This window comes from Panthera leo, chromosome C1, assembly GCF_018350215.1.
Source record: "Panthera leo isolate Ple1 chromosome C1, P.leo_Ple1_pat1.1, whole genome shotgun sequence".
In the NCBI taxonomy this organism is placed as follows: Eukaryota; Metazoa; Chordata; class Mammalia; order Carnivora; family Felidae; genus Panthera; species Panthera leo.
Window position 1 is genome coordinate 160,174,646 of NC_056686.1, and position 13,644 is coordinate 160,188,289.

The 13,644-nt window shown below is 43.3% G+C and overlaps 1 protein-coding gene and 1 long non-coding RNA gene across 3 annotated transcripts in view; one reads left to right on the forward strand and one right to left on the reverse strand.

Moving 5' to 3' along the window:
• Positions 1 to 11,035, reverse strand: part of LOC122226249 — a 59,529-nt gene extending 48,494 nt beyond the window's left edge. The window contains exons 1-2 of one of the 2 annotated variants that reach the window (XR_006205528.1): positions 10,397 to 11,035; positions 10,084 to 10,170 (exon numbers count right to left, since the gene is read on the reverse strand). This is a non-coding gene — a long non-coding RNA (uncharacterized LOC122226249). The remainder of the gene's footprint in view (positions 1 to 10,083; positions 10,171 to 10,396) is intronic. The other variant, XR_006205529.1, reaches the window with a different exon arrangement.
• A 202-nt stretch (positions 11,036 to 11,237) lies between these two features.
• Positions 11,238 to 13,644, forward strand: part of PDK1 (pyruvate dehydrogenase kinase 1) — a 33,533-nt gene continuing 31,126 nt past the window's right edge. Inside the window, exons 1-2 of the mRNA XM_042949146.1 lie at positions 11,238 to 11,500; positions 13,376 to 13,517. Coding sequence (XP_042805080.1) covers positions 11,299 to 11,500; positions 13,376 to 13,517 — 344 coding nt within the window. The 5' untranslated portion in view covers positions 11,238 to 11,298. The remainder of the gene's footprint in view (positions 11,501 to 13,375; positions 13,518 to 13,644) is intronic.

The window sequence follows — 13,644 nt, forward strand, 5'->3', positions numbered from 1 at the left end:
GGAGGTATCACAATCCCAAATTTCAAGCTATCCTACAAAGCTATAGTAATCAAAACAGTATAGTGCTGGCATAAAAACAGACCCATAGATCAACAGAACAGGATGGGGAGCCCAAATATAAACCCATGCTTATATGGCCAATTAATCTATGACAAAGGTGACAAGAATATACAGTGGGGAAAAGACAGTCTCTTCAATAAAAGGTGTTGGAAGAACTGGACAGGTATGTGCAAAAGAATAAAACTGGACTACTTTCCCAGAACACATAAAAATAAACTCAAAATGAATTAAAGACCTCAATGTGTGACCTGGAACCATAAAGCCCTGAGGACAAAATAGGCAGTAATCTCCCAGACATCAGCCTTAGCAACATATTTATGGCTATGTCTCCTCAGCCAAAAGAAACAAAAAGCAAAATTAAACTACTGGGACTACAACAAAATTAAAAGGTTTTATAAGTAAAAAAAAAAAAAAAAAAAAAAAAATCAACAAAATGAAAGGCAACCTATTGAATGGGATAAGATATCCGCAAATGACATATCTAATAAGGGGTTAATATCCAAAATATATAAAGAACTTACACAATTCAACACCAAAAATACAAATAATCCAATTTAAAACATAGGCAGAAGACCTGAACAGATATTTTTCCAAAGAAAATATACAGATGATCAGTAGACACATAAAAAGATGCTCAATATGACAAATCATCAGGAAAATGCAAATCAAACCACAAGGGATCACCTCAGACCAGTCAGAATAGCTAGTATCAAAAGACAAGCAATAACAAGTCTTGGTGAGGATATGGAATATAGAGAACCCTCACACACTGTTGGTGGGTATATTGGTGCAACTACTGTGGAAACAGAATGGAGATGCCTCAAAAAATTTAAAATATAAATATCATATGATTCAGTAATTTCACTACTGAATATTTACTCAAAGAAAACAAAAACACAAATTCAGAAAGATATATGTATCTCTATGCTTACTGTAACATTATTTACAATAGCCAAGATATGAAAGCAGCTCAAGTGTCCATCAATAGATGATTAGATAAAGAAAATATGGTATACATATATAATGGAATATTATTCAGCCATAAAGAGAATGAGATCTTGCCTTTGTGACATCGATGGACCTAGATGGCATTATGCTAAGTGAAATAGGATAGAGAAAGACAAATACCGTATGATTTCACTTATATGTGGAATATAAAAAAAAAAAAAATAAGCAAACAAAAACAGAATAGAAACTATTCATAAATACAGAGAACAAACTCTTGATTACCATATGGGGGGACGCGGGTTGCAGGATGGACAAAATAGGCAAAGAGGATTGAGAGGTACAAACTTCTGGGTATAAAACAAATAAGTCACTGAGATGAAAGTACAGCATAGGGAATATAGTCGATGATACTGTAATAACATTGTATGGTGACATATTGTAACTACACTCATTGTGGCGAGCATTGCATAAGTATGGAACTGCTGATTTGCTATGTTGCATACCTGAAACTAATATAACACATAACTATACTTCAATAATAGAAAAAAATTTTAATTTTACTCAGTTGAATTTTTCTTCAAATTTTGTTCGAGAAGGCAAATGTATATAAGAAAATATCATGCTCCAGTGGAATATAAAGCATTGCTTAGAGCATAACTTTCTAAAGGGTCTGATTCTGATTCATCATTCTCTTGGAGCTATTTCTAACTCTGCAAATTGTAGATAAGTGATAATGCAAAATTATGCTTGCCTATATCCATGAAAATAAATTGTCAGATGGAGGGTTTCTGATTCCTAAAAGGAAAAAAGCCAATTTTGATGCCCTTTGCAAATTCACTTCTGTTTTCCTTTTTTTTGAGTTCTCCTTTGAACTGGTTGTAACATCTTTTCTGGTTGCCTCATTTAATTAATGTCTTAAATTTTTGGCATGTTCATTTTATTATTATTATTTTTTAGCTTTGCTGAAGTAAAACTGACAAAATTGTAAGATTTAAAGTATACATGGGGTGCCTGGGTGGCTCAGCCGAGCGTCTGACTTCAGCTCAGGTCATGATCTCATGATTCATGGGTTCAGGGCCTGCGTCAGGCTCTGTGCTGACACCTCAGAGCCTGAAGCCTGCTTTGGATTCTGTCTACCTCTCTCTCTGCCCCTCACCCACTCATGCTCTCTCTCTCTCAAAAATAAATAAACATTAAAAAAATATTTTTTAAGTATACAATGTGATAATGACATGTTCATTTTATAACTACTTTCAAAGCCTTGATTTTACCTTTTTCACCTTTCTGTAAGTAAGTAAGTAAGTAAATAAATAAATAAATATTTTTTAAAAAGGTGTCCAATTTGCCTTTGGGCTACACATGCAAATGAAGTTGAAATATTATGAAGTGCAGAGCCTGTGTGCATTTCTTGGAAAAGGAATAAACCATTTCAATCAGTAGCTCAAACCATCTCTCCAGAAATCAGAACAAAGAATTAACCTTGCAAGAGACCCTCTCTTAAAACAAGACGTTCTTGTCTTTACTACCTTACCCTACACAACAACCCAATCTTGCCATAAAGAAAGAAGGCAAGTTTGACTCAGAGGGAAACCAAATTTATTGATTTGTACAGGACCTAAGGCACAGAAACTCTTCTGTAATTCCTTGGCACCCTAGAGTCCCAAATCCAAATTCAGCTATTATTCTTAGCTGGATTCCTGCTGATGCAACCTGGGTTACAGTAACTGACCCTTCCTCAGCTTTCTTTTCAATCCCACCCAGACTCACAATTTCTTTTTGCATTTCCATTTAAAGGGAGACAATTGCCATGGACTCACATACCATAAGGCTACTACGAGTCCTCCTCAATATTTCCCCAAGTCCTTAAAGCCACCCTAGACCCCATAACCTCTACCCAAGCTTCCACACTAGTGCAGTATGTTGATGACCTTTTACTCTGTAATTAAACTAACTCGGGAGCTCTTATAACTTCTTCATTCTCTTAAAGGCAATAGCTGAACAAGGCCATAAAACCTTTAAATCTAAATATCAGTGGGTACATGCAACTGTTATCTCTTCAGTATATGCGATACGTCAGGGCATTCAAAACCTCACTCCATGGGGCATCTGGGTTGCTCAGTAGGTGAAGCGTCTGACTTAGGCTCAGGTCATTATCTCACTGCTTGTGAGTTCAAGCCCTGCATCGGACTCTGTGCAGACGGCTGGGAGCCTGGAGCCTGCTTCAGATTCTGTCTCCTTCTCTCTGCCCCTCCCCTGCTCATGCTTTGTCTCTCTCTCTCTCTCTCTCTCCCTGAAATATAAAATAAAAACATAAAAAATATATATATTCCAAAATGCCTTGAGTCATTTTGCCCAGCCCTCTCCCCAAAACAGTTAAATGAATTTTTAGGGGCAGAGGGCTACTGCCACCAACAGATTCCTAATTTTGCAGTTTTTGTTAAACCTTTGTATGCTCTTGTCTCAGATATCACCCCAGAGCCCATTTTCTGGCTTTCAGAGGCATTAACCTCTTTTGAAGACATAAAATCAGCTCTGTCCACACTTCTGACATACCTAATTTTGACACACCTTTCCATTCATACAGCCATGAAAACAATGGCTTTGCTGCAGGCACTCTTGGACAACCTTTTGCCTCTCCTGAATGGCCAACAGCATATTTCTCACGCCAATTAGACCCTGTGGCATCAGGTATGCCTCCATGCTTACATGCAATGGCTACAGCTTCCACCTTGATGGGCAAACCCCCTACTCTTACATTAGGCTTCCCCATTCACCTATGTGTTCCCCATGCTGTGTTTGCTCTCTTACAAGTTCTTAAGTCACAGCATCTCTCTACCCAATGACAGACCACTTATGAATGATTAAGCTCTCTTGACTAACCCATTAACTTACATCACGGAAGAACTTTAAATCCAGTTACCTTACTAACCTCTCTGATAATGGAGAGCCCCACTCTATTCCCCACGATTGTCTTACAACTGTAAGTATGATCTCAAAACCACAAGAGTGTCTCTCAGACATCCCTCTAGATAATCCAGACTTACTTCCGTTTTGTGATGGCTCCTGTAAACAAAATTTCCAGGGAAACATAATCATTGGTTGTGCCATAATTTCCCCCCATAAAACACTTGGAGGCATATTTTTTGCTCACAGTAAAATAGCCCAAGTGGCTGAACTCCTAGCTCTTACTAGAGCTTATATACTGGTGGAAGGGGAAAACTGCTACTATTTACACGGATTCTGGAATCTGCCATGCTGTTGGCATAATCTGGAAATTTCATGGATTCTTAACTTTGGTGGATACTCCCATTGTTAATGGGCTCATAACTGCTGACCTATTATGAGCTATACACCTCCCTTCTAAAATTACCATTATTCACTACTGAGTTCATACTAAGGAAACTGATAGTGTATCTTTAGGAAACCACAGAGCTAACAGAGCTGCTAAATATGCAGCCCAAAACATACCACTCCCCCATCCTCAATCCACCCAGTTTTTAACCCTACCTTTATCCCTGACTCATATTATTAATTATCATACAAATGCCCTCCAATTTTAAAAGACAATTACATACAAAAGGGTGGAAATAATTATCAGATGGATTATATATATTGGGTCAAATGGACTCCTTGTAGCCCCTTTTCTTATAACCTTTTGGCTAGCACTTATCTCCCACCAAATGGGACACAAGTGCGTGAAAGTCAATGAAGGGAAACCTCACTAAAAGGAAGTTGGGAGGTTTGGCTGGGGGAGCTCTCACACTCTACCTCTCATTTTCAATTACAGAACCAACAGGAAGTCTGCAACTCAAAGCCACTTTCCTTGGTAGCAGCTCAGCTACCAAGAGACAGTCACAAATCAGCCAATGAAAAGCCACTATATACTTCAAACTCCCAGTTTACTCTAACGGGCTTTTCGCTTATAACAGCCCTCCCAACTTCCCCCCTCCCCTCTATAAAAGAGCACCCCTCTTCTTGTTCTGCAGACTTGCCTATGGTTTTGCCACAAACTGCTTGTCCCAAACTGCAATTCCCTGCTTTTCCCACATAAACCCATTTGCTCTGATAAAACAACTGGCAGCTTATTTTTATTTTTTTTTTTTATTTTTTTAAAATTTTTTTTTTTTTTCAACGTTTTTTATTTATTTTTTTTGGGACAGAGAGAGACAGAGCATGAACGGGGGAGGGGCAGAGAGAGAGGGAGACACAGAATCGGAAACAGGCTCCAGGCTCCGAGCCATCAGCCCAGAGCCTGATGCGGGGCTCGAACTCACGGACCGCGAGATCGTGACCTGGCTGAAGTCGGACGCTTAACCGACTGCGCCACCCAGGCGCCCCTGGCAGCTTATTTTTAAAGTTAACCTGTGCAAACAGATTAATTAAGGAACTAAAAAAAACAATTGGTTCTGCCGTGGCATCCGTAAAATTTCTGACCAAATTATCTCCCAGAGTACTACTCATACATCTTACCAAATCAGCATGCCCCTAAGAAGTCCTCTTAGGCCCACAATGCCCTTTATGACATTTTAAATGGATTTTATAGACTCACCCCCCACCTTGAGCTATTCTCCCTATTTGGCTATTATCTGCCTATTTAGTGAAGGGTCTGAATGCTACCTGACTGTGTAGACTGTATGCTACACTGATGTGCTCACGCCACAACAGTGGTAAAGAAATTAGTAGCTGAGATTATTCCTCATTTGACATTCCTTTATGGACTGAGTTAAACGAAGGAACTCATTTTATAGCAGAGATAAACCGCCTGCTTGCAAAAACTCTGGGGCACTCATTAAAATTTCACATCCCCTATTAACCTCAATCATCAGAGCAAATGGAACATAAAAATCTAGATCTAAAAAGAACCTTAGAAAAGATGTGTCAAGAAACTGACTTAAATGGCCAGAAGAACCAAACTTGGTCTTTATTAAAATCCAGAATACTCCAATACTCCATATAGGAGACATGGATTGATCTCTTTTAAAACAATGTTTGGGGGGCGCCTGGGTGGCTTGGTCGGTTAGGCGTCCGACTTCGGCTCAGGTCATGATCTCACGGTCCGTGAGTTCGAGCCCCGCGTCGGGCTCTGTGCTGACAGCTCAGAGCCTGGAGCCTGTTTCAGATTCTGTGTCTCCCTCTCTCTCTGCCCCTCCCCTGTTCATGCTCTGTCCCTCTCTGTCTCAAAAATAAATAAATGTTTAAAAAAAAAATAAAATAAAACAGTGTTTGGTCGGGGCGCCTGAGTGGCTCAGTTGGTTAAGCTTTGGACTCCTGATCTTGGCTCAGGTCGTGATCTCAGGGTTCATGAGATGGAGCCCTGCATAGGGCTCTGCACTGCCAGTGCAGAGCCTGCTTGGAATTCTCTCTCTCTCCCTCTCTCTCTGCCCCTCCCCTGCTCACATACTCTGTCTCTCTCAAAATAAAACATTAAAAAAAAAAAAAAAAAAGCCCAAACTGGTCTTTGTTCCTGCTAATGTAAACATCTGATGGACTGAGCAAGGGAGACAGGTAAATAATAAGGTGTGATATCCATGATCAGAAGAAAGTTACTCTGCCTTTTTCCCTGGTGAGTTACATGGGCCGCAGAAAATCTCTACAGAAGCTCAAAGACTATCCCTTGTCAGGGTGAAAACAATAGCTGAAGATTTTTCCTGTTACATTGAAAACAGACCTGCCACTGGACTTCTCCTGGATGACATACCAAGCTAGTATTACAACCAAACTCTGTGTTTGATGCTGAAAATGGCATTTTCTTTTTTTTTTTTTTTTTTTTTTTTTTCGAAAATGGCATTTTTAAACTTGGCAAGGAGATTAAAAATAACTCTAGCATAAAAGTTTGCCAAATCACCAAACGGGTTTACATATCAGCTGCCCCTCTTGTTAGACTGCCCAATACCACACACTATATTTGGGTGGATCAGAATTGCAGATTTCTTTGGCTCGATGACAGCAGTAAGCTTTATAGCTGCCAGAACCAAACTATAGACCTCCTACATCACTATTTCACAACCTGTTCTGCTCTCATAGACTGACAGGAAAAATAGAGATGTATGGATATTAACATTATCAATGGCAAAGGTCATGGAATACTCCAGACTTTAAAAATTACAGGTTTCAGGGTGCCTGGGTGGCTCAGTGGGTTGAGCATCCGACTTCAGCTCAGGTCATGATCTCATGGTTCATGGGTTCAAGCCTCGCATCGGGCTCTGCACTGACAGCTTAGAACCTGGAGCCTGCTTCAGATTCTGTGTCTTCCTCTCTCTCTGCCCCTCCCCCTCTCAAAAATAAATAAACATTAAAAAAAGAAACTACAGGTTTCAAGGGTGCCTGGGTAGGTTGAGTGTCCCACTCTTGATTTGGGCTTAGGTCATGATCCCAGGGTCATGGGATCAAGTTCCGGGTCAGGCTCTGCACTGAGTGTGGAGCCTGCTTAAAATTCTCTCTCCTTCTCCTCCGGCCCCTCTCCCCTGCTTGCACTCGTTAGCTTTCTATTTAAAAAAAAAAAAAAAAAAAAAAAAAAAAATGACAGGTTCCAACCTAACCTTGTCTGTAAATCATACCCCTCTTTTTTATTTTTAAGTTTATTTATTTATTTTGAGAGAGAGAAAGAACATAAGCAGGGAAGGGGCAGAGAGAGAGGGAGAGAGAGAATCCCAAGCAGGCCCCACCCAAACTGTCACCATGGAGCCAGAAGCGGGGCTTAATCCTATAAACCCTGAGTGTTGACCTGAGTGGAAATCAAGAGTCTGATGCTGAACTGACTGAGCCATCCAGGTGCCCCAATCATAACCCCTTTTTATCTTATGTAGCAACAAAGTACATAAAGGGTTCCCACCTAAGTTTTCAGGACAATGTGGGTTCAGACCTGCCTCCTTCTGTCACTAAATACTCCACCTTACATGCCAAATTATAAACTTGGGTTCCTTTGTTCATAAAATTATGTCACACAAACACGCCTCTCAAAAAAATCATAGAAATTCTGCTTGTATATCTCAAGCCCACCTTCTTTTCAGCTTTAAGGGTTTTCATTCCCAAATCTTGGAGATTATGAATTAGAAAAGGCAATCCTAAATCTCTCTCTGTAGTAGAATAGTTCAATACCACTATGCAAACTTTGAAAACTCCAGTCAGAAGTTAATAGCTTAGCCTCTTTGGTACTGCAAAATCGTCATGCCCTACACACACTGGCAGCTCAGCAAGGAGGAGCTCCCTGGTGAAAAATGTTGCATCCGTGTAAACCAAAGGGGACAAATAATACCTAACTTAAATCTGTCATAATAAAGGATTAATATTTGTCATCAGATAAATGAAACAGTAATATTTACTGGACGGATCTATTTCTGGGGTTGGGAGGCTGGCTTAATGGGATGTGGGGAAATGCGCTCTGATTTGTTCTTCTGTTTGCTTCCTCATTCTAATCTACGTGCTTTTTTTTCCTCTTTGCAGATCTCCTACCGCTCACTAGCTCAGTTTCTCTCTCCACAGTCACCAGCTCAGCTTTTCATATTGAAACTCCCAGGGAAGTTTCAGAGGGAACTGGAGAGGCCCAGGGCAGGCTGCCCCCAAAATGTGCCACATGGCATATTGGTTATTTTGAATTGAAGCTACTTGGAAAAAGCACAAACACATGGAGGCTAAACAACATGTTACTAAGCACAACATGTTACTAAGTAACCAATGGTTACATGAGGCTACTTGGGAAATAGCCAGTGTAAGGACACAGACCTTCCTCTGTCCCCCACCCCCACCACCCCCTAGGCAGAAAATAAACCTTCCTTATGAAAGTTACCTTCCCTGTACTAAGAAGTAAAAAGACAACCTTATCACCAGAGATAGAGATTTTAAAGCTGAGAAAGTTGTAGAAACAAACCTTGTCACTTTTATTTTAAGTTTATTTAGACAGGGTGGAGGGGCAGATAGAGAGGGAGAGAGAAAATCCCAAGCAGGTTCCCCACTGCCAGGGCAGAGCCTAATGTGGGGCTCAAACCCACGAACTGTGAAATTACGACCTGAGCCAATATCAAGAATCAGAAGTTTAACCAACTGAGCCACCCAGGCAAACCTTGTTACTTTTTACTAATCTAAAACCTCAGCCCAAATTCTTAGAATTCCTAATTAAAACTCTCAAACATTTATTTTCTTTATCCTGTTAATTCCTCACAAATTTATTGTCTTTTTGTCTAAAATGTATAAAAACTGCGAGTCTTGGTCATTTCTTTGGATCTTGATTTCATTATTGGGTCTCCATATGCGCCTAATGAATTGGGTTTTTCTCCTGTTAATCTGTCTCATGTCAATTTAATTCCTAAACCAGCTGGAAAACCTGGCAGGGAAGGACATTTTTTTCCTTCCCTAAAACTGCTTCCCCTAAGATATTTTTACCAATCGTCGGGTTAATAGATCCCTGAAAAACTCTAATGTTCTCTCCAGCTTCTGGACAGTAAGCCTTTGACCAAAAAGTAAAATGTTGATACCATTTTTAATGTGTTTTCATAGAATCACTCTCTGGATATTGAGCAGAAGTTTGGTGGTGAAGATACTTTGGAGAAAAAAAAATATTTTAATAAACAGCTGAGTTAGTTTCTGGGAGAACAAAGTTGCTAAAATAAATCCCAAGATTCTTGCTGGGCCTTTGTACTTCCACACAAGTCAGTGTTCAGCTGAATCCCTCCACCTGCTCAGGTGGAAAGCAGCAGAGTTGCAAACAGTGGTTGAAGGAGCTGAATAATACTATGCATAACCTTTAAGATTTTGGAGCTTCTATCCCAGTGATTGCTGGAGCTATACATGCATTCATATTTTACTGATAAACTACCCAGGAAAAAGTAATTTTGTTTCATCTAAGACATACCTAAGTACTGGGGATGGATAGAGGGGGAAGTCGCAGTGGAGAGGAGGGACAGCAGTGGTGATTTTCAGCACAGATTGCAACTTTTGTAGCTCTAGGGCATTAACCAATGTAAGAAATTGTCTAGTCTTATATTCACTACAGGCAGTTCCTGACTTTCAACAGTTCAACTTATGATTTTTCTACTTTACAATGCAGCAAAAGCGATATCCATTCAGTGGAAATCATACCTTGAATGTTGATGTTTTCCCAAGCAAGACGCAACGTGGTACAATCTTCTTTCGTGATGCTGTGTATCAGCAGCTCCAACTCCAAGTCTGCCACATAATCACCAGGGTAAACAACCGATGTACTTACAACCATCCTGTTTTTCACTTTCAGTACAGTATTCAATAAGGTGCATGTTCTTATAAAATAGGCTTTGTGTTAAGAGGATTTTGCCCAACTGTAGGCTAATGGAAGTGTTCTGAGCACATTCAAGGTCCACTAGGCTAGGTTACGACGCTGGATAAGTTAACCGTATTAAATGCGTTTTCAACTAACCATATCCAGAGGTGCCCCATCGTCTAAGTCGAGGAAGACGGAGCAGAAGAGGAAAGGATGGAGCAGCCAAACTGTGAGGCTGAGAAGACAGTTAAAGTCAGTCAGTCAAGGAGAGGGACCCTTTAAGTACTTTGCTGACCGTGCCCGAAGACTTGTCACCTAAGACTTGAAGTTGGGTTGCCAATCATCTTCTGGGTCTGCAGTCGCTGACAACATTTAGGGCCACATTCCCCCTTGTTCATCCGTATTTTTGTACCACTGCTTGGCAAGGGTCAGATCCTGAAGCTCTCCGGGTCTTGGCTCCTTCACCTGTAAAATGTGGGGTTTGTATCACAGAGGAGAGTTTCTGGAAAGCGCTCGGACAGCCAGCACACAGGTGTGGGAAGCGAAGCGCGGCCCAGTCCTTCAGCCTTTTGGCTGAGGCCGGAGAGGCACAGATAGCAGGAAGGTGGGGTGTGCTCGGAGAGAGCGTGGGAAGGGGGCATATCAGTAAGCGAGGGCGCCTTAGGGGCTCGGGCGCCACGGCCACCTACGGGCTTCCTAGCTGCAGGGCGGGCCGGGGACTGAAGAAGCCTAGGCTCCTCCCGCACCCACGGCTTCCCGCCGGCAGACCTGCGCACGCTCTCCCCGCCCCACTGCTCGCCGGCACCGCCCCGGCGCACGGAGGCTGGACTTTAGCACAGGGGCGGACCCCACTCCCGCTCCCGCCTCTCTCCCCGCCTCCCTCTCTGGGTCCCGCCCCGCGGCGCAGGGGGCCGGGCTCCGGCGAGGGGGGCGGTGGCCGCGGCGGTGACAGCCGCTCCCCGCCCCCGAGGGTCGCCACGTCCCTCACGTACCGCCCGGCCGAGGCGCTGAGCGGCGACCTGGCTACCCCAGCTCCGGCTCCTCCGGCGGGGCTCGGCATGAGGCTGGCGCGGCTGCTTCGCGGAGCCGCCTCGGCCGGCCCGGGCTCCGGGCTGCGCGCGGCCAGCCCCGGCGCCAGCCGCAGCCTCACCTCGGACTCGGCCTCCGGGCCGGCGCCCGAAAGCGGCGTTCCGGGCCAGGTGGACTTCTACGCGCGCTTCTCGCCGTCCCCGCTCTCTATGAAGCAGTTCCTGGACTTCGGTGAGTGCGGCCCGGGCCTAGGGCCTTTGTGCGCGGCCCTGCTCGGGGAAATGCGGCCCCTGACCCGGGACGGGCCCGGCCCTCGCTGGCCCCCTCTCACCTCTGGCGCACCCCTCCTTCTTAACGTCTCCCCGCCCCCCCCCCCCCCCCCCCAACGCTGTAGGTGTTTCCTTCCTCCCTTGCGGACAGATCCCCAAGCTCAGGTGCACGCGCTGGCGGGCGGGATAAATAACCGGGGGCGTGTGCCTTTTTATTGTGTATTGTTGAAAAACAAACCTGGAGGGCCGCGGGCGGAATGACCTCCCGCCTTTCAGCGCACGTGCGGAGCCGCGCTCTCTGCCAGGCGCCTTCCGAAGAGTAGAGCTCCGGCTGGAGGCAAGTGTGCTGCACACTCCCGGGAGTCGTGTTCGGATTCTGCACAGTGATGATAAATGCTCAGTTTTGTAGACGATGATTGCATAAAATTGGCGCGATGATAGGGGAAGCAGGTTATAACTGGCCCAATTGTTTCATAGAATGTTTTCCTTGCCACTTGCTTAATAGTGTTTCCACCAACAGCACATTCATTTCATCATCAGCAAGTAAGTGTTGAGCACACGTAAAGTGCGTGAGCACTAGACGTGGGGATTGCCACATTTCACCCTGTAGAGGCGACTGTCCACTTTCCTCGTCTTCCGGTGGGCCCTTCCTGGTTTTCTCTAGAAAGGATGCAACAGATTGCAGAGAAATTGCAAAGTTAGACTTATAACTTTGACTTCTCATATGGAGGCGTGGTGGGGGGGGGAGGGAAAACTAATAAACTCGAATAAAGTCATAACATTTCAGTAGAAAAAGTTACCTTCTGCATTGTGAGTACTGTTAAGTCAGTAATGGATCTCTGGTGGGCTCAAAAGATATCAGCTTAGCTGGCAGCTTTATCTTAAAATTGTGGTGTACAGAGGCGAACTCTTTTTGGCGCAAAGCCCTCGGTTTTCTTTGTTGTTACTTTAAAATGACTGTAGTGTGATTAAGGGGTGAATTTGGCCTTGTTCACAGTATGCCATTAAACTTTCACAAGAAAGTGTTTTCCTTTAATTCGGTAATTACTGCTAGGAACGATCTAGTTTTGGCTAAGGCTGCCTTTCTAAAACAGCAAGATGACATTTGTGAGTTCAAAATGCATTGCTGAAATAACATGATTTTTTAGTTTAACTTTCAATAGAACTGCTTGTCAAAGGACATTCTACAACTGTTCTGCTTAGTAGCTTGGTACAGGAGTGGAGGAAGAGCAGGATGCTTACCAGGAATCAGACTATTGAATAAGACCTGGGGGTGGGGGTTAGGGGAGGGGGAGCTTGAAGATGGTTGCTGAACAGGTATTGGTATTCTTTGCTTTCTGTTGCCTGAAATCCCTCCTGTACATCAGCTCTTTGCTTATCGTGGTTCCCACGCACATGACCAAATTTCTCTGTTTATATTGGACAGGTATTCATTTCTTACAAACCTGGAGTTAGGAAACAGATTTTCTAAATAATAGCATCCAGTTAATAGGCTTTGGCAGGTCCTGCTGTAAATTAGACTCTGCACCTTGTTCAGACTTGCTCAGGTTACCTTGGTGCTAAGATAATCACAGGAAGGATGCAAGTGATGGAGAGGGGAGAGTATCTTCACTGCTCTACAAAGCGATTGGAATGTCACGACTTAGGTCATTTAGGATGCCTCACAACCCTGCTGACTGGGTTATCTCATCCCTTTCGTCCTCATTCCCTGTCATGAAGGTGATGCTACTACCACTCTGACGTTGCCAAGTAACTCCCTCTGCGTTTCTCCCTGCCTCTTGGCTTCTACTGCCTTATGGGCTCTACTTACTGCTGTTCCCACCTTGTTTCGTTTTAGGATCTATGAATGCTTGTGAAAAGACCTCATTTATGTTTCTGCGGCAAGAGCTGCCTGTTAGATTGGCAAATATAATGAAGGAAATAAGTCTACTCCCAGATAATCTTCTCAGGACTCCATCAGTTCAGTTAGTCCAAAGCTGGTAAGATTCCCATCTTGTGTTTGCAATTTCAATGGACTTACGGACTTTACTCAAGGTGAAAGCAAATACTCTTTTACTCTTCAGTGGATTCTTACGGTAGTAACAGCATTCCTCCACCTCTTTTTGG